The 20,851-nt window shown below is 41.1% G+C and overlaps 2 protein-coding genes across 2 annotated transcripts; one reads left to right on the forward strand and one right to left on the reverse strand.

The window, feature by feature from the left end:
- Positions 1-267: 267 nt before the first annotated feature.
- On the forward strand, positions 268-12,769 carry saga (S-antigen; retina and pineal gland (arrestin) a). Its single transcript, XM_084912253.1, has 16 exons — positions 268-451; positions 2,876-2,958; positions 4,854-4,914; positions 5,309-5,353; positions 5,647-5,846; positions 6,404-6,463; positions 6,548-6,615; positions 6,719-6,854; positions 7,059-7,143; positions 7,251-7,323; positions 7,805-7,942; positions 8,025-8,102; positions 8,483-8,497; positions 8,668-8,720; positions 9,282-9,291; positions 11,807-12,769. The coding sequence occupies exons 2-16, from the start codon at positions 2,911-2,913 to the stop codon at positions 11,931-11,933; spliced, it is 1,197 nt and encodes a 398-aa protein (XP_084768379.1). The 5' UTR covers positions 268-451; positions 2,876-2,910; the 3' UTR covers positions 11,934-12,769.
- A 2,090-nt stretch (positions 12,770-14,859) lies between these two features.
- On the reverse strand, positions 14,860-19,936 carry LOC146368570 (uncharacterized). The gene is made up of 5 exons (XM_084912221.1): positions 19,822-19,936; positions 18,156-18,627; positions 17,672-17,752; positions 17,119-17,199; positions 14,860-16,751 (listed from the first exon to the last, which is right to left on the reverse strand). Exons 1-5 carry the CDS (start codon positions 19,843-19,845, stop codon positions 15,838-15,840), a joined length of 1,572 nt encoding a protein of 523 aa, XP_084768347.1. The 5' UTR covers positions 19,846-19,936; the 3' UTR covers positions 14,860-15,837.
- Positions 19,937-20,851: the final 915 nt, after the last annotated feature.

Genomic DNA, 20,851 nt, shown 5'->3' on the forward strand with positions numbered 1-20,851 from the left:
CGCTGCATGAACTGAACTGCATAAATACATTTGCCCTGACAGAAATAATTCAGCACCTTAAATGTGTAAACCTGATGAAAGCTGAATGGGTTAAAAGAGATAACGTGAGGTAAAACACAGGCTGAAAGCACGTTTTGTTCCCTGCACCTCCTCACTCTGTCACGTCTGTCGGTCTAATCCAGCCTCGTTGTGCTGACTGAGGATAACCAGCTTCAATCCTCTCAGTCAGCTCATTCACTGAAGTCTGTCTCTGTCTGTCTGTCCATCTGTCTGCGCGTGGAGGTTTGTAGGTGAAGAAAGTGGGAGGGAGGTCCTGAGGGCTGGTCAAAGTTCACCGCTGGGTCACCTGATTGGCTGAGAGAAGCTGTGAAGGACAGCAGGCATTTACATATAGAGCCTCGGGGACAGACTCCTGTCTCTGATCCAGCCTCGGCACACCTGCGCACCACAGGTGAGTCCTCTGACACATCCAAGGTGTTCCTGTTTTTATATTTACATTTGTAGATCCTGGAGGGTCTTTCAGATTAAACCTGTCGAGGTACCTGTCAGTACAAAAGGAACTGTTATTAAACTGAGCTGCTAAAGTTTCCTCCAGGAACCCTGAAAAGGAGCAAAAGCCTGTGACTCCAACAAAGACAGAGAGAGAGAGACAGAGAGAGCTCTGAAATGACCACAGAAACTTTAAAGACCAAACCAAAACAACAAAAAGTGACACTTTATTTAATATCCTCAAAATTTCCCCCTGTGGGACTAATAAAGGTATCTTATCTATCTTATCTTAAAACAAAATAATTCTTCTGCCTCTGTTTTATTATTCAGTTTCAAACTAAAATAGACACAATTATCTTCAAAGTTCAGGATCAAAGGTTTCATGTTCAAGCTTAGAAATAAATGTGAAAATATTAAAATACATAATTAAAACTCACTTTATCTGATTATTTGTTTGTCACTTGGTTTTTTGTCACTTAATTTAAGACAAAGACTTAAATTAAAAAAATTTTTTCCCTGAGTTTAAAAACTAAATGTTTATTCTTCATATTGTAGGATAAATAAAACTAAAATTAAATAAAACTAACTGGGCTACACATGTGACATGTTTTATTTCTAAGCAAAAAATGATTTCTGGGACTTCAGACACATTTATGACTGAGCTTAAGAAACTACAGATTTCTCAAATTGTGGATTTTTTTTTTTTTTTGTTGATTAGTTTTGATGTCATGAGAAATTATTTTGCATTAAAAAATCATCTTATTTCAGTCAGATTTTGGAATACAAATGAGTAGCACTGACACGTGCTCTTTATTCAGTTGTTGCTATTATTGGAAGTACGAAGTTTCTTTGTGGATGCAGACTTCCTCACGTTGTCCCAAAGCGATTTTGAAGATGTTAGCAGGTGTAGCTTTCACTGAGACGAGGTCACAGACTTCTGAGAAGGTTTTAACAGGATTAACTGAGTTAAGTCTGATCAAACCTCTCGGTTATCTCAGGGTAATTAAATCAGCAAGGAGGAATCGTTTATCCGTGTGAATGGACAAACAAACAAAGAAATAGATAAATAACACATCGTTAGTGAAAATGTGTCTTTTTGTACATATAATTCCATCCATCCAACCATCCATCCATCCAACCACCCGTCCATCCGTCCATCCATCCAACCATCCATCCATCCATCCGTCCATCCAACCACCCGTCCATCCGTCCATCCATCCAACCATCCATCCATCCATCCATCCATCCATCCAACCATCCATCCAGCCATCCATCCACCCGTCCATCCGTCCATCCATCCAACCATCCATCCATCCATCCGTCCATCCAACCACCCGTCCATCCGTCCATCCATCCAACCATCCATCCATCCATCCATCCATCCATCCATCCATCCATCCATCCGTCCATCCAACCATCCATCCAGCCATCCATCCACCCGTCCATCCGTCCATCCATCCAACCATCCATCCATCCATCCGTCCATCCAACCACCCGTCCATCCGTCCATCCATCCAACCATCCATCCATCCATCCATCCATCCATCCATCCATCCATCCATCCATCCAACCATCCATCCAGCCATCCATCCACCCGTCCATCCGTCCATCCATCCATCCATCCATCCATCCATCCGTCCATCCAACCACCCGTCCATCCGTCCATCCATCCAACCATCCATCCATCCGTCCATCCATCCATCCATCCATCCATCCGTCCATCCATCCAACCATCCATCCGTCCATCCGTCCGTCCATCCGTCCGTCCATCCGTCCATCCGTCCGTCCATCTGTCCATCCGTCCAACCATCCGTCCATCCGTCCATCCATCCATCCTCTTCCGCTTTCAGTTCAGGGTGATAGGTGGGGTACACCCTGGTGTCTATCGCAGGGCTTGTATAAGAATAAATATGTACCTGAATGAACTTACAGTCCACACGTACATTGTGACAAACTGACTCATATTTCTCCCTGATTAACTTCCTGTTTTCTTCATCTTTGGTGTCCAAATCTCTCTCCTGGTTACTTTGAATCATCAGCAAAACACGTTTCTAGCAGTGTCACAGGAACTACTGACTACTTCTATTTTCAATTAGTGAAAATGTTTCTCACTGGCGATTTTTATGGAAACTGGCTTTTTTTTAGTGAAAGATATAACCGAGGTGTGTTTGTAGCTCACACGTGGAGGACAAAGACAATATTTGGTTGGCAAGAAAAGGTTTTAATCCTCAGTCCAGATTTTTAGTTCACCATCAACTTGACATTTTGTTATTTTGTTGAGTAAATCAAGAATTAGACAGAATTTATTTTCAAACATTCTGAGTTTTTAGACGTTGCTGTGATGTCGCAGGCTTTGTCAGTCAAGTTATTCCTTTCTTTCTGTCAGGCACCGCGGACCAGCCTCCTTCAGTCTGAACCAAGATGAGCCCCAAAAATGTGATTTTCAAGAAGGTTTGCAAGGACAAGTCGGTGAGCTGACAAATCCTGGTTGAGTTTTCTCAGTAAAATTAGAACCGTGAGTGTTTTCCCGAAAGGTTTTTCCAGACTGAAAGGAGCTGACAGTCATTTTTATTCATGACTGTCAGCTGAAATGTTGTCATACAACTAAACTGCATTCTCTGATATTTATCAATGAAAAGCTTCATTTTCAAGGCTTCTTCTTTTCTTTTTCTTCTGCTTCTTCCTCGTCCTTTTCTTTTCAACTCTGTACATCTACACTTTTGTTTTTGTTTTAGCCACATGACAAAGAGACACATTTACAGAAGCCAGAATCGTCTCATACGCTTGTTTTTGCCATTATAGAATTTCTGTTAAGAGATTTTTAATTTGGGAATTCCAAACAGGTGGAGGTGAACCTGAATCATTTAAAGGTTGCCTTGTTGCCTCTCTGTGAGATCTATCATCAAAGGTTCTCTGAGCCTTAAACCTGTCTGAATGTGTCGTATTGTCAGTGTTAGGCTCGTCACCGGTGACGACCTCAGAGCAGTAATCCAAACCACGATGTTGCAATAAGCCCAACCCTAATAGCTGAGATTGTTAAATCTAACAAAGCAAACAGTTAAAACAAAACTTCAAATGTATAAATAGTAACAAGTCTCAGCTTTGAGGTGAGCGATGGAAGTGGCAAGCAAAGAATTCTTTTTATTGGCTGAAGCCTGGAACCAATCATCAGCAACAAAAGACAAGTGATGTCATTTGTTGTGATTGTCACGGCTTTATGGTTAAATTGTGGCACAGGCCTAAATCTAACTGCCACAGTGGCATTCTACCACCAGCAGTAATATCCTGTGTAATCACACTACACTGACCAGCACAACGAGGATGTCCCAGTGAAGAAACAGGCTGTGGTTGGAGTGTAAATATAACTCTTCTGTATATAGAAGACATCATTTCCGACGCCCTTCTCTCTCCAGCGCTTCAATGAAAGTAACTTTAATTCTGTGAAGCAGCTCAGCTCACTGATCCTCTGAAGGTCGACACGACAACGTGAGCTGATTTATGATGGCTTTATTGCAGCGAGGGCTTCGCTCTGCTGCTGAGTGCTCTGTTTATCGAGCACATGTCTCACCTCAGTACAGTCTGTGCTGAGCTATAACATGAGGCCTTCTCCCACAGGCTGGGAACACCTGGATAACAAAAACATCATGCCTGTCGGAAATGCTAACGCTCAGGTGTGACACTGCTGGAGAGCGCTTTGTCTTTTATGAATTATTAGAAAAGATATGAATCTGAATAAATAATAACAAACAATGAATTATTCATTATATGTAAACTTCATATTTACCAAAATGCTTCCATCGCTTTAGCTTTTGCAGTTTGTCTGTTTCACATCAGTCTGAATATTATTGAGTTTTTAATGTAAACATGTTTTTCTAAATTTTTTTCATTATTTTAATTTTTTAAAACAATATTCTTGTTCAGTTATTCTAAATAAACAACAACAAAACACCAGAAATAATGAATATGTCATCAGCTGGTCAGTCTCATCACACAGTTTCTGCTGAAAGGCTGAATTCACTTTAGAATTATCAGCTGAAAGTTTCTTGACTGATATGTTTCCTCTGACCTCACCTCTAACTTCTTTCGAGTGTGTGGGAGTCCCTCCAACCAGCCCACGTGTACTTTCTGCATTCGTTTGTTCTTCAGGAGGATCAGATATCAGACCTGTTGTGATGCTGACTCGGATTTATTAGTTGAGCTATGTCCCACCTGAGCTGCAGGTGTCTGGACTCAGATCACGGTCATTGTAAACCTCGGTCATTAAGGAAATTGGAGCAGACAAACTGGACAAACTGAGGTGTGTTTAGCATCAGCGGGTGATGCTTCCTGGATGTGGTGTTTCAAGTCTTTCTTTCCTCCTTCAGGTTGGAGTCTACATGGGGAAAAGAGACTTTGTGGACCGTGTTGATTCTGTGGAACCACTGGGTGAGTCTGTTGGTTAAATGGGGGAAAAACCTCAACATTGCCTGTGATGTAGCGCGGACCCCAGCACTGATGGTGCACAGCCTTTGGCTTGTTTGGGGGTTTTTTTTCAGTTGAATTTTCTGTGTAATTTACTGAACTCAAAGTTGAGAATAGAAACATGACAGCTGGACTTCTGGTAAATCAAACTAATAATCAAAGTAAATAACCAGCACAAATTAAAATAAATGGCATTTATAATGTCCAGCTATATTAGCATATGAATTGAGACTTTATTGCATCGATTTATGTGTTTACGTTGCTGTTTAAATATTTTGATCATTCTTTTGCATGAAAGCGTAAATTTGTTTTATTGAAAATCTAATTTTTACCACTTTACTGTTTTTATTACCACTAGATGGCGTCATCCTCGTTGACCCGGAGGCCCTGCAGGGGAGGAAAGGTCTGTACAAAATACCAGAGCTCATTTTATTGGACAGTTTCTTTTGCAAATATGTCCATGGCCACAGCCACACTGGATTAAAAGAGTTACATTTAGATTCATTATTTTAGCTACAGTTTCCTGATACTCAGCCTGACGGGTCTTTGAAAAGTTGCTTCTCGTTGTTTTTTGGTTAAATATGAAAATAACGAAATTGCTGCCTACCTGACTGTTTGAACTCGGATTCAAAGAGATTCCAGTCATATAAATATAAAGGAGATTTTTGAACTGAGTTTATCTCTTCTGCCCTCTAGTGTTCGTCACGCTGTCGTGCACCTTCCGCTACGGCAGAGATGACATGGATGTGATAGGAATCGCCTTCCGCAGGGAGCTGTACCTGGCCACCCGGCAGGTGTACCCGCCCCTGCAGGACCGCGAGAAGGGTATCCACACCAGAGTCCAGGCCAAGCTCCTGCGCAAGCTGGGAAACAACTCATACCCGTTCTTCTTCGAGGTGACACTTCAGCGGCACTGCACTTCAAATAGAAATAAACTGAAAACAGCCAAAGTCCTGAGTTTAAATCTGCTGAAGTAAGCAGGGAAAAGTACTCAGAGATGGATGAGATGAAGACAAAAAAAATCACTTTAAGCACACAGTGCAACACGGACAGGAACTACAGCCTTAGGAGAAAATCAGATAGACATTCAGGTGCATGCATGTTGGGTTAAAGTCATGTTTTTGTCAAATCTCAGGTGTGTGGTGAGATTTTGTGGCAGAAAGAATAAGAATAACTGAGACAGCTCGACGTTCTGCTACCTGAGCTGGTCTGAAAGTTAAGGCCCAGTGTGGTGACATCATCACTGTAACCGTTAAGGACAAGTGACTGGTTCATGGATCACAGACAGGCGTTAACATGCTGGCACATAAGAGGAAATGAATGGTTCTGTCTCAGTCTCCATACAGTCCATATGTTTGTAGAACAAGCTGTTTGTGAAGGAGCTTTATTTCACTTTATTTGATCTGAGAACTGTCTGCATTCAGTGGATGACGTTTGTTTTTCTTCTTTGCAGTTCCCCGATAACCTGCCGTGCTCAGTGGCCCTCCAGCCAGCACCCAGTGATGTCGGAAAGGTAAGATTCAAACTCATGAGTCAGCAGTGATGACACGAATGCCTCACAGGCTGGTGAAGCATTCTCGTCTCTCCTCTTCTGCAGCAATGTGCTGTGGAGTTTGAGATTAAGGCGTTCAGCGCTGAGAGCCAGGACGCCAAAGTACGCAAACGGTGAGTGTCAGCGGGTCTGATCGGACGGTAGGAGCCGGGAACACAGCTGGAAGTGAACAATATTAGTCTAATGTGGATGATTTTGTCCTCTTTGGTACAACAGGAGCACAGTGAAGCTGATGCTCAGGAAGGTGCAGTACGCTCCGGAGGGCGAGGGGATAGCGCCCTCTGTCGAGACCACCAGGGACTTTGTCATGTCGGACAAACCGCTGCACGTCAAGGCCAGTTTGGACAAAGAGGTGGGTCCAAAGTCTGAAGCTTCAGCTGATCAGATACTTCATAGCTTTGGCGTGTTTTTATCTGCTACTCGAACATGAAGGGTTTGGCAGGTTTTCATTGTTGGTTTCTGTGACTTTTTTTCCCTTTTCAACTAGTTTTTGATCAGTTTCAGGGAATAATCCTGACACATGCTCACGTCCTCCGACCCTGTGTCCTGTTTTCAGATTTACTATCACGGTGAGTCCATCAAAGTTCACGTTAGCGTCACAAACAACTCCAGCAAGAACATCAAGAACATCATCCTCTCCGGTAAACGCGACACTTAAGAGCTCATTTTATTTCGCAGAGGTTCATGTGGAAACACATAAGAGTTGATGTCTTAAATATCATGTCTTTTTGTGTCTTGTCTTTCCCAGTTGACCAGATTGCCAACGTGGTTTTGTACTCCAATGACAGCTATGTCAAATGCGTGGATATCGAGGATTCTGGGTAAAAGTCAGGACACACTGAACTCATCATCTTACCTGTATCGTGCAGTTTATCTTTTTCTCCCAAAAAGAAAAACTGACTTCCACACGAGCAGGTTAATCATTAGATATTGAAATATTATTTTTATCCTTTTATCCTTTTTAGGATCTCTAAATTTGAACAAAGTGAACAGAAAATACAGACGCTTCCTTTAATTGTTTGATCTGAACCATTGCCATCCACTTTTAATCAGAATCGATTCGAATCAACAAGGATCAAATTGTTTATTGCGCTTTTCATCATTTCAATTCAATTCAGTTGCTTTTCATCATATTGTTAGACACCTTCAGGTTCATTGTACCTTATAGTTCTGATCTTTTAACGTAAATTAACAGGACTTCTCAGAATTTTGTAAAAAATGTAACATTAAATTTTGCTGATATTTTAACTTTTTGATTATTTTGTGTGTTTCCTTTAAAGCTTATCTGTTCTTTCTTGTCAGGGACTCGGTGACTCCTGGAGCGACGCTGCAGAAAGTCTACACGATGCTGCCTCTGCTGGCCAACAACAGGGAGAGGAGGGGCATCGCTCTGGATGGCAAACTGAAGCATGAAGACACCAACCTGGCCTCCTCGAGCATGTGAGCAGTCAGTCAGCTCCAAACGTTGATGCTCAGTTAGAATTTAAAAAAAAGAAGCTTTCAATCGTTTTTTCCGTTTCAGTGTCAAAGACGGCGTGCTGAAGGAGGTTCTGGGGATCATGGTCTCGTACAGAGTCATGGTGAAGCTCATCGTTGGAGGGTCAGTCTCTCCTCTTCGTGTGTTTGAAATGTGGCTTCATTTCTTTTAGTATCCTGAAAAATCTTTTGCATTTCTTTCTGAGGATGAGATAAAAAGCAGGCAGATGATGAGCGGGCAGGGCCAGTGTTGCTCTCATCGTCTATTTGCTTTGATTTTCTTTGATTCGTTGTGGTGCTCACTGCTGCTTAAGAGCTCCAATTTTCTTCATGTTACTCTCATACACCTGAGCCAACCTGTGACCCGAGTATCCTAAAAATGTGCGTAGAGGAATGAAAAGCACTGAAACTGAATGTACTCGTGTTCAAACGTCCTGTCCTTGTTGTCACTGCATGTAAACGTGTTTCTACTTGTTCTGATCTTTGTCTCCAACACGCTCACAGGATGATGGGGTCGAGGTGAGTTCATGTGTCCTTGTTTTCACTGATAGTTACTACAATGTTCAGTTTCTAGGATCAGCAATATTGCTCAACATGAGCTGAAGACACTCAGCAAACTGCTGCAGGATGAATCAGACATTAAATGATGGAACTGAGACAGAAATGTTTGTTCTGGTTTTACTCTGCAGCGAGGTCGGTCTGGAAGTTCCCTTCAAACTGATGCATGCCAAACCAGATGCAGGTAAAACTGCAAATGTCCTCATGTTTACAGCAGCTGTGCACATCTGTACCACTGCAGGTTCTTTACTTCAAAAGTCAAACCAGATTATTATATAGACAATATTATATCAGTATAACACATATGCTTATATACAGTTTTATATATGTATTAAAAGAAATTAAGTTGCAAAAAAAAAACAGTTAAAGAAATGTAAAATTTTCCAGAGTGAGTAACTCAGCATGAAAGGAAAAGATTTCCTGAATCCTCAGTGGTTCTCAAAGTGGGAGTTAACGCCCTCTGTTGGGTCTTAAAAGAACTGCAGTTTATTTTCATAGTAAACCGATTTTAAGTGAAAACAGATCAAATAAATTAGTCAAGTCTTAAATGTCAACATTAAAGATTTGACTAAGGTGGCTATCAGATAACAAAGGGTTTAAATTTAAGGTTTGGTTGGGCCAGAGAAGATCTGAAATTGGTCCGTGTGAAGTTTAGGAGAGACGCTCTGAGAAAACAAAGTTGTGTTCATTTTGTAGAAATTTGTTCAAACTTCTTTGTTTGTTTTTTCTTTATTGCTGCCATCAGTGAAGGAGAGGTAAATATGCCAAATAATTTCTGTTTATCTGGTCTTGTGTAACTTTGAAACATATTTTCCATCGACACAGCACTGGTGCGTATTCCACAACATGTCGATAGCTCTGCTGGAAACACTTGCATGAATACCTACTGCAAGAATATTAACAACTGAAAAATAATTAAATTAAATAAAAAAAGAATACAAACAATGATTTTATCCCCATGGAAGACACCCTGAATTGTTCTAGTGATTATGCGCCGTGTTGGTTGGAAGAGACTGAAGCAGTGAACATGATCGAGTCAGAGGCAGCAGATTAGCTGAGGATGAACATCGTCGTGTTTATTGTGCCCGATGTTGCTTTTGTTCCTTTTATCCAGGGGCAGGATTGAGTTTCACGATCTTTATCTCTTCATCAGCATTTTTAAGGGCTTCCTCTCTGCCAGCTCCTGTCCTCATCAGCAGTATCAGCTTCCCTTTGTTTGTTCTTCAGTGTTCAGTGTCTTTGTGTCCTCTTTCCTCCGCAGTGTGAGAAATGGCTGAGAGGTCAATCCAGTCTTTTTATTTCCATTTTTTCCTTCACATCAGTCGATCAGATTACCAGAGTTACAGAGCAGATTAAAACCGAAGAAAAGTCCAGCTAAGAAAAAGTCCATCCGATTAGAAACAAAAATGGAAAATAATGAGGACTCCTAGTCGAAGACAGCTAACTGAACATCCTCTCTGAGAGAATCTTTTCAATCTCATAATGAGGCAGTCACGTCATTTAAGACAAACGGGGCCTCGTTTATCTTCGGTCACGTGATGTTCCGAAGCACGATACGGGCCTCGACACAGGCTTCGTTTGGACACGCACCTTTGCTTGACAACGACTTCGGGGCTTCAGTGTCAGACGTAACATCACGCTTTGAAACAAAAAGCTAACACAGCTTGTTGGAAGCTCTGTGTGGCCTCCCTGACACGTTTTCTGATTTATTCATGTGAAGAAACTGAAAATACCACCTTAAAGCTCTGTCAGGATGGCAGTAATCTAATACTTTTTACAGTATGTGGTTGGAGACGGACAAAAAACGCCAAACAAACACTAAAAAGTATTTTGTTTTACTGTTAATGTAAAAAAAAAGGTTTATGGTTTTTAAGTTTCCTCCATTGTCACAGCAAACCAGTGATAAAATGTGGACAAGTTTAAAACTGAAAACAAGATGAAAGTTAGAAAGTTGTACCCACCGAAACTGCCAGACACGCCCTTCACGTTCACGTTCTCCAAGCTTTTTAACTTTTTTCCTGAAATAATTTCTAATTCTTCTGATTCCCTCAGTGCTGAAGAGATGAAGAACCAGGAAAAAATGACTTACTGCTAAAAACCATCTCTTTCTCCTTTTTAGGATGAATCTCAGCATGTTTCATTATTGTGGATGAATGGGTCACAGCGTAAAGTGGGAGAAAAATCTCCTTCACACAGTCTAGTATATGTGACTAGATGGTAAAGACAGTAAAGGTTTACTAAGAGTCGTGCTGATGTGGTCTGAGGTCAGACACATCTGGGCTGCGTCAGTTCAGTTGCAGTACTAGCAGATGTTGTGTGGGCTGTTTGTGGGTCAGATGCCACCTCAAACCTGACATATAGCAATTGTGAGGTGGACCTGGGCTCCATCGGTTAACACAAGGCCAAAAGTGACAAAGAAGAAACGTGAAATACATCAAAGTGTTGCTCTGTGGATGCTCAGCTGAAGTCTTAGGCTACGTTCACACTGCAGGCAATTTTTTTGACCCTATGTGACCCATATCCCATCATGGTGTGACAGTGTGAACGGCACAAATCCGATATTTTCAAATCCTATCTGGGTCACTTTCGTATGTGGTACTGAATCCGATACATATCTGATGTTTTAGAAAGCGACTGCTGTTTGATGGTCATGTTGCATTAAATCCGTCTTTTACGTCACTGACACAAGACAAAAGCTAATTATCAGCCCCGGAGAAGACAAACGAGAAAGCATGGCAGCGTGTTTGCTTGTTCCGACTCCGTGTCCATATATTCCTCTGCACGGAGGCAGCAGCCACTGCTCCAAACACGGCCATTGTTAAAGCACAGGCGCTCTGTTTTTCTGTGTCCTTCTTTCTCTAATGAATCTGTCAAAATTCTGTCGGTTACGATTGTGCAGAAATTGACAAACTGCTGCAACAACACCTACTAACTCTGTAGCCGGTATTTTTACTTCTGTAAACAGAGCGCATTGAGTATGATGTCTTCTTTTGCGTATGCGGGCCGCTTTGAGGGCCGTGAACCGTTCACACTAGAGTGCGTTTGTTGTCACATTTTATTTGTAGTGTAATAAACCAGACAAAAAAATTGGATTTAATCAAAAAATCGGAATTGAGCATCAGGACCTGCAGCGTGAACGTAGACTGTAGTTTGTGCTGTCTCGTTTCCCAGCTGTCCCCATCCTGCTCTGTGTCCCTGCATGTGATAACTGTAGGGCTGATGTGCTGCTTTAAACACTAACTTTCTCTGAAACGCTGCTGCTGTCTGTAGTGAGCAGGAGGAGGAGATTGTGTTCGAGGAATTCAAGCGCTCCTACCTGAAGGGGATCATCGGCGATGATGACGACGAGGAAGGCAACGTTTCGGGGGGTGACGACATGGCGCCCAAAGAGAAATAGAGGAGAGAGAGCGAAAGATGGTGAAACAAAGAATGCTGGGAGTTTGAGTTTGTGCTAGAAAAAGATTTAAAGGAGCATACCTGTGGTTGTGCATGTTTAACCGTCAGGTGTATTTTACATCACTGCAGGATGTTTTCATCCATCCATCTCTATTTAATCTTCTGCTCGGTCTCCTTCAGCTCCTGAGGAAACAAATATCTGTTTAGGTTCCAGATTTTGTACTTTTGTTCATCAGGGCGTAGCTGAAAAAACAAACCGGTGACCTAAAGCGAGATAAATGCTGCACAAACCTGCAGTGGTGCAGAATCACTTTGAGTTATTACCTTTGTAACTGCTTGTAAACACGTGGTTTCAGCCAGATTCAGAAATAAATAAATCCAACGTCTAAACCAATAGTCAGAGTTTTTAGACACCAGTGGACTTCAGATGTTAACATCAGATCTGAGGACAGAATAAAGACTTGGTGACAAATAATTTGAAGCTAGCATCCTGTTAAAATGCAGAACCACAGAAATGATCCTTATATTAAAAGTAAAAAAAAAATCCCTTTAACATTATTTAAAGGTTTGTTGTGTAGTGCTTTTGTTTTTTGGCTCCACTCTTCATGTTCAGATTTAAAGTCATTTATGTGTCTTTTGAAAACTGCTGCAGACAGTTTCTGTTTTAATGAGGCTGAAACTGATTATAAAGGTGTTTCTGACTTTGACTGATGAGTTCAAATTTACTGTAGAGACACTGATGTAGAAGGATCAATTCAATCTGGCCCTCAAACGAGACGTGTTTGTGCGACAGTGCACTTTTAAATCTGACAATAAAGCGAATTTATTCATTTCTTTGCTTCTTTGCTCATTTTCTGGTTTAAAGTTCTGAATGACTGAAATGTGGGCGGGGCAGGAGCCGACGGCTGGATCCAGCTGTTGTATTACTGAGTCTTTATCTTACAATATAAAGTGCCGTGAGGCGACTGTTGTTGTGATTTGGTGCGATAAATAATAAAACTAAATTGAATGAAATGTTAAATAGATGAAGGATGTGGAAAATATGGATTCAGTCTCAGTCTTTCTCACAACTGTACAATAAATATTAAACCTGTTAATTTGTTAGTGTATTTAATCAATGTGTATTTACCTTCATATTAATTTAGCTCAATTATTCAGCTTTTGGATTTTTACTTCCTGGTTCTTATGTGTGACGGTCATGTGAGATACAGAGGACTAATGTGGCATTCTTTAAAAAAGTGCTTTGATATTTTTATTCTGCAGTTTCATCATCGTTTATTTATATAGCGCTTTAAAAACACACCAAAGTGCTGAACAATAGAAACGTAATAGATACCATAAGAATAATAAATACGATAAAATAATAAACATAGCGAAAACAATAAAATATAAGTAAATACAAGTCAGTCAACCACTGAGTCAAAAGCCAGTGAATAAAAATGCGTTTTCAATCTGGATTTAAAAACCAGCAGTGATGTGAAGATTCAGTTTAATATGAATTGTTTTTAAAGCCTTGGAGACCCTTCGTTTATTGTGTCGTTCTCCAAGCCCCTCGATTCTGCTGAAGACGAGTCTTTGCAGATGCATGTTCTAACAACAAATCCTGGTCATCAAATTGAACTAGTGCAGCATTAATTATTACACAATAAAATTCAACGTGGACATTTTACACCCCTGCTGATCCAGTTACACAGGCTCCAAATGAACATTAAAATATTAGAAATTAAAACTCTTCGTAATCTTTGCCCTCAGTGATTTCCTTCCAGCTCAGACTCTTCATCGGCAGATCTACATCAGCTCACACTGTGCACTGGACTCTTAACAGCATTCAAAACAAAACTTTTGTTATTGTGTGAGGTGAGTGTGAGTGTCATGAAATGCACAGCTAAACAAAATGTTGTATTCTTTTTTTAACAATCCATATTTAACAATCACCTTAAGTGAAAAATGATCATCGTTGGAGATTGTTTATTAGCAGATGAATTAGCAGTAAGTGCTGAATCAGAATAAACTGCAGTGTGTTAAAGTTTAGAGTTTGTTGGGAGCAGCCGGGCTCAATGTCTGGTTTTGCTCTGCACACGAGATTCATTGGCAAGAACGATCTTCATGTCACAAGTTAATTTTTGGACTTTCAAATGAACCAGGGGACCCCGAAAATGTGCTGCTGCTGAAAATAACTCAAACACAAAGTTTAGGTGAAAGTTTTTAATTTCAAACAAAACCCACGATGCACAGATCGCAACAACCTGAAGCACAAACAGGCGACACGGTGTGGTCGCTGAAAACACCTCAGAGAAGGTGAACGATGCTTTAACCTGTTACACATGCAACACACTCTGTTTACCGTCTGAATCCAAACACACGTCCAACATCACCTGATGGTGTTGCAGGTTTTACAGATTATACATTTTATAAAGTGGAAGTTTAATGTTGTGAGACATCAGGCAGTGATAGTTTCACAGGTAGCTTCATTGTACAACCTTTGTTTTAAATCATATAATAAAAAAATAAAACCTTAAAAATAGCGAGAAAAGCCTTTAATCAGTTATCCTACATTCAAAATTTGATTTTCTTCAAAATTAAGAAAACATTAAGAAAATAATGGCACTTGTTCTCACTCTTTATATCTTTTAAAATATTTATGTACCCAGTGTACTGTGGAGATCTGTGGAGATTATGATTCTTTTACTTGATGAACCTGAAGAGAATTTCACTGATTTTGTGGAGAATTTGCCGGCACATGTCTCATTGCCATGTCTTCAGCCTTCTTCATTTCTCGACGTCTCGTTTGCGTCGCAGCTCTGTTCCCGCTCCTTCACTGTAAACTTTTTAAACCTCCATCTCAACAGACCTGTGGTGATGTTATTCCATCACCTGCAGCTGATTCACATACTTACATTTTCTATCAAAAATATTAAAACCTCTGCTGCTAAATGAGCTTTCTGATAAAAGGGCGCTCTAACAGTTGATTAGTGCATGATCAAATGCTGGCATACAAGCCGAGATGCATTTTCATATGAGTGTTGAATCATAGCCACATTTAAAAGGAGGGTATTATGGCTGTTCAATTTTCTTTCTTTTTTCCAATTCCGTGTCAGCTGATCCCAGCAGTCACTGGGTGTGAGGCAGGATACATCCTGGACAGGCCTCCAATCTGTCACAGGGAATACATATCCTGTCTTTAAACTGTTGCAAGAAGACAGATAACTGAGAGGTTCGTCAAAGTCAGTAAGCACAAATCATTCAAATAGTGATTGAAGATATTTTAGTCGGAACCAGTACTTGAAGCCACTAGCATTACCAGTAAAACAGGACTTGATTTTAGGGGGAGTTTATTTTTGTCTCATCTAAGTGTGACATAAGAGACGAGAAATGTTTGCAGTCAAGAGAATGTTTGTTAGACATGTGACTTCCAGGTGAAAACGTTTTTAAATTAGTATTCTGCAACATTGTAACGCTTTTTTATTTCATTTTCCAGTTTTTATTGTCCCAGGAACAGTTGGAATTAAGGTTCATTTAGACAACGTTCGACAATAATTGCCTGAATATGCTAACATGCTAAGTGTTGACAAATACTTCAAGAAGGATTTTGGTGACGGTGTGTTTATTGTTTGGGTTTTTTTGCTGGCCTTTCCTTTTATGTGATACCAGCTTCAACAACCAAACAGAATTAGATTTACCCAAGAAATAAAACCTGATTGCTTTTTTAATTGAGTAGTAACTACAGTGTGGTACAATGGTCCTACAGTAGAACTTGTATAACTGTGGTAGAAAAACCTATTTTAACAATTGTCATTGCTTCATTGCTAGAATACCCCTCCTTTAAAACTTGCAGTTATAAAATCACTGAGAATTTGATTGGATGCTTGTTGTGCCTCATCTATAACTGTGCAACTGAAAAGAAACTAATTTGGTGGAGTGGTGGTAGGGTCGGGACCATCCCAGGTGTAGCGTCCATGATGTGGCTGTGGGAAGTAGTGATTTCTGCCCAGAGGAAATTCGCAGGAGTCGGGGTGCAGCAGATACCCAGAGAACGTGCTAATGCTTTCATTATCAGTGTACATGCCATTGGTGGTGGGGTCCTTCACCTGCAGCCAAACCTGGTCTCCCATGTAGAGGTGGAGGACCACCGTGTGGCTTGTGGTGGATGGGACGGTTCCTTCTGTTATTTTAGCTACAGGGTAGAAATTGCGGAACAGGCCGACTTTAAGCGGTTTCACAGCAACTGACAGGTGAAAGGAGAAGACATAGGTGCCGTTGACGGGGGCTGTGTAGATGCCGTTTTGGTTAAGGTGGTTTTGCTGGTTGGTAAGGATGTGTGGGAAAGGAATGGGAAAATTGTGAGCTGGAAATGACTCGTTGATACAGGCGGAGAATGCTGACTGGATGGCTGGAGAGCAGGGCCCAGGTGGCCCCATGAGACCCATATCACCCTGGTTGCCTTTTAACCCCATGGTGCCCTGTATACCCTGGGAACCAATATCACCCTTGTCCCCTTTGTCTCCCTTTTGCCCTGGTTTGCCATCAGCACCATTCGTTCCATTTGTGCACTTACACACCCCCTGCTCACCTCGATCACCCTTCTCACCATCGCTGCCAGGGTTTCCAGGCAAACCCATGTCACCCCTATCACCTTTTATGCCCTTGGGTCCATCAGGACCCTGCACCCCTGGCAGGCCACGGGCTCCAGCTGGTCCAGGTGGTCCTTGGGTACCAGGTGCACCTGGCACACTCTCGCAGGTGGCAGGGCATATACCAGATTCCCCCTGAGGGCCCGATGCACCAGGGGGTCCCATTGATCCTTGGTCCCCTTTGTCCCCTGGAAACAGCCACAGCATACATCAAGAATACGATCAAGTTTAACACTTGAACTGAACAATTTCCAACAGTATTTACTCAGGTGGGTTAAATCCTAAAGAATCCCCACATTTCTCTCCATTTCCTGTATGTAGACTGATGAAGCTGGCCAATTTGCCCAGACTCCATCTGGATCTTTCCAATCATCTCATTTTTATGCCTGAACCCAAACCTTACCCACCCTGTACTAATGTTAAATCATTAAACCATCATAAAATTACATTCACACAAAGCACTGACAGGTATTATTTCCTGCTTTAATAATATCCATGTATTACCAATCACGCTTTAAATAGGGTGACCTTCTCCATCATGCCATCTAGACCCACCTTTAAATCCTCGATCTCCCTTTGTGCCAGTGAAACCTTCTGCACCTTGCATTCCCTTTTCCCCCACTTCTCCCTTCTGGCCTGTAAACAGAGAAGACAAAGGAAACAAAAAATGGTGGTGAGGTGATATTTTATTGAGTGAAAAACCAACAATTCTAAGTTTAAGCTTATTAGCGTTTTTGAAAGATACATTTAAAGATGACAACAGGTTAGAGTAACAAAAAAGAAAAAAAATGAGAATCGGTTTGTGGTGTTTTAAGGTGGATTTCATTCAGTATCGATAGAAAAGTACGTGAGGAGAAGAAGCATAAATTCAATTCACAGGAAGTCAGTGTCTCATTTTCTTCCCCCCTTAATTTCAGCGTTGCTTTGTGTTGCAACTCGGTTTGATTAGTTCAGTTTGGAAAGTAAAAAAAACACTTTTATGTTAAAGACCCTGACCCAAAATAAAGTCGATAACAATCAATTTTAGCAACAGCTATTGTCTCTGAATGGAAAGACCCTGACTATTGTAAATGTGCTTCTTCACACACCCCTCTGGTGTGTAACTCACCTTTTATCCCCTGAGAGCCTGTAAACCCTCTGGGACCTGGAAACCCCATCAATCCTCTTCTTCCAGCGCTCCCGGGAGGACCTGATCAAAAGTTAACGACAGGTTACTTTCAATATAATCAGATATTTGAATTTGAATTAAATCACTAATAATAATAATAATAATAATGGACTGGATTTATATAGTGCTTTTCAAGGCACCCAAAGCGCTTTACAATGCCACTATTCATTCACTCTCGCATTCACACACTGGTGGAGGCAGCTACGGTTGTAGCCACAGCTGCCCTGGGGCAGACTGACAGAAGCGAGGCTGCCATATCGCACCATCGGCCCCTCTGACCCCACTAAAGAGGAATCATCCTCCAAACCTTGCTGTCTGCCTTGCTTCAAACTTTAAATCCTTGACATTTGTTCAGACAATGATTTTCAAGCCTTACATTTTAATCATTGTTTTTAGTTTGAGGTGCTTTAAGTGATCAGGTTACCTGGAAGACCTCGGTCTCCGCGGTCTCCTTTGGGTCCTACGGTTCCTTTGCAGTATTTACAGATGCAAAAAAATGGAATCTGGTCGGCGGGCGGGGGTACCGGTGCATTTAGCAGCACGTCACAGATTGTTGTGTCAGGCATGGGTGGAAAAGGTGGGTTACTGACCCCAAACATCCTGGGCATGTTGGGACCTTCAGAGTTGTTGCCATAGTGTGGAAATGGGGGTCCTGTTGGAGGCATCATAAGAGGCCCGCTGCGTGCCTCGGGTGGCCACGATGGGATTCCCTTTGGGTGATCAGTCTTCTTAGAAGTCTCATTAAACTGCCTGTCAACTGATTCAGGCCAGTGGTGGGTGTTGGGATCATATGTGGAGCCTTCCTCTTCACTAATGTATTGTCTGGTGTAGTTTTGCACCCACATGGCTGAGCAGAGGGAGGACAGGACAAGCAGTCCGAGCAACCTCGTCAGCATCTGGAGAAGGAAGAAGATCAAGAAGAGCCCCGGAGGAAAGAAGTTAACTCAACTCCATCTGAATGTCTGTAACATTTGTCAAATGTCTTTTATTTTTTGACTCCCCAACTCGCATAAGATACGTGTTGAAACAATTATTGATGATAGTTACATGATACAATACTCAAAGACACTTAGAAAAGTTCTGACTCAGCAAAGGTGATACATGGGCAACTCTGCCCTGGAATATGCAAAAGAGCTCTGCACAAAGAAATCCACGTCTGTGTGATGCATTTGGTACTTAGAGGTCAGAAATGTAAAATCTGTTGTCAAACATCCTGGGAGTGTAAAGATCCTAAAACAGGACTGATGTGATCGCATCTCTCGAGCTCTGTACTGTGTTCAGTGGATTTCATGTTCAGTAGTAAACAGGCCGTTAAAGTAATTCAGACCCGATGAGATAAAAGTGCACAAAATAGTCTTGTTTTCAAAAAAATATTAAATAAGATTTGCTTCTGAAACTATTTAAACACGACTGCATTAGATTTGAGCTGCGCTGTTCAAAATGCAAGAAATAAATATTCAAGAAATGGAAAACTCTTTGCAAAAGACTTGATAATGAAGAGAACCAGCTGATTGTTAACAGTTGAATAACAGTTTCACAATTGATGATTTCTGTTTTTAGATCAACTAAATATAATGATGCTGTTGTAAAAAGGCAGCTATTAAGAGAAGTCAACATTCCAGTGTTGGAGTGTTTAGGTACACGCATGTGTCATCAGCACAGAAAAGCTAAGAGACGCTGTGTCTGTGACAGACGAGAAGAGCATGAAATCGATCCCAGAGCTGGCCCCTGTGGCACACCACACAGATATAAAAGCATTTACTAAATAAGTGTCCTATGTGACAAACACTAACAAAAAACTGTGGACACTCAACACGATGCCCTCACGGACACATCCTTGTCTGTTTCATAAAATCAATTTTAAATAATCATTCAAGTCCGACAAAAGATTTGTAAACTAAAAACATTAAAATGTTTTAAAAACACAATTTTTACTGTCACTTGTATAAAAAGTTTTCAGTCTGGATGAAACATGCAGTTGAATTTCGAAACAGTTTTAGTCTTTTTTTGATGCATACATTTAAAAAAATAACCGAAATTTCTCTCAGACTTGAAAATAAAATCCTCTGAGATGCTTTGGAGAGACTCACCGCCACATCCGAGCTGTGCTGCATCTTCTGGAGAAGCAGATTTGGGAAGATGAGCTAGCTGGAAGAGGCTTTGATGCATTTATAAGCCTCGGCCAAAACAAAACATCTTTCAGGTTCAGTCTCACCTGCAGACAAAGGCTGGAAACACGGGGAGGAGGGCAGCTACAGCAGGGATGTCTATTGTGAAGAAGAACTGGGCGTTCTGCCTGCGACATGATACAGAAAGAAGAGATGATTCTCTGTTTATCGTGCCATCTTTCTCCACCCTCCATTTTCTCTCATCCTTTAAAAAATACATTTAATATTTAATATTTCCTTTCCACACCTCTAGCTGAAGCAATCACACCAATAGTGACATAAAAAACTAAAGAACATGAAAGACTAAAGAAAACGAGTCTGTTTAGTTTTCTTAGAATCAAACCATTGATGTGTAACTGTGCAACTCATGTTTGAATGAGTGAGGAACAAGTCAGGAGCAAAATTGTGTTGTCATATTGATGCAACAGCAGGTGCTTTATCGTTTTCCTGTGACCACCTGGCAGTGGTTTGATCCACTCTTTACCATTATTAGATTATTGACTAGATTAGTCGTTCATGCTTCAATGTTGCTGGGCAGGCACGCACCTCCAGGTTCAGGTTTATGGAAGCAGGAGGTCTGGCCACTGTTGTTCCTTTGGATTTTATATAATTTTCTATTAGATCCACAAAGGTTTTCTCATTTTTCTGATTTCTCAGAACACCCATCGTCTAGTTTTTGCCACCTCTTTAAAAAAGAATCCTGTAAACTTTGTGTGTGATTGTAAACCAAAAGCTGGGTGGCACAAATGAATTATGTATCTATTATTTCTGACTAACCTCTATTTTATCATTAGGTTCAAATGATTAGGTACAAACAAGTACCGCAGTCGCCACATAATGATGAAGTTGTAATAATTTACTCAGCATGATGTTCAACAATGCAGTAATCTAACACTGAGGAGGCAGCCAGGCTTCACAAAGGGCAGCCTACTTTTTATTAGCACATTTTACT

Source organism: Perissodus microlepis, chromosome 18, assembly GCF_051167445.1.
Source record: "Perissodus microlepis isolate ML-2025 ecotype Zambia chromosome 18, ASM5116744v1, whole genome shotgun sequence".
In the NCBI taxonomy this organism is placed as follows: Eukaryota; Metazoa; Chordata; class Actinopteri; order Cichliformes; family Cichlidae; genus Perissodus; species Perissodus microlepis.

Bases quoted from the DNA above. Each gene is read 5' to 3' on its own strand.
- saga (XM_084912253.1), top strand. From the start codon at position 2,911: ATGAGCCCCAAAAATGTGATTTTCAAGAAGGTTTGCAAGGACAAGTCG. The intron at 4,915-5,308 runs GTGAGTCTGTTG...TATTACCACTAG, and splicing joins TGATTCTGTGGAACCACTGG to ATGGCGTCATCCTCGTTGAC. The intron at 7,324-7,804 runs GTAAAAGTCAGG...CTTTCTTGTCAG, and splicing joins GTGGATATCGAGGATTCTGG to GGACTCGGTGACTCCTGGAG.
- LOC146368570 (XM_084912221.1), bottom strand. From the start codon at position 19,845: ATGCAGCACAGCTCGGATGTGGCG. The intron at 17,753-18,155 runs GTAACCTGATCA...ACTTTTGATCAG, and splicing joins CGGAGACCGAGGTCTTCCAG to GTCCTCCCGGGAGCGCTGGA. The intron at 16,752-17,118 runs GTGGGTCTAGAT...GGCTGTTTCCAG, and splicing joins GGGAGATCGAGGATTTAAAG to GGGACAAAGGGGACCAAGGA.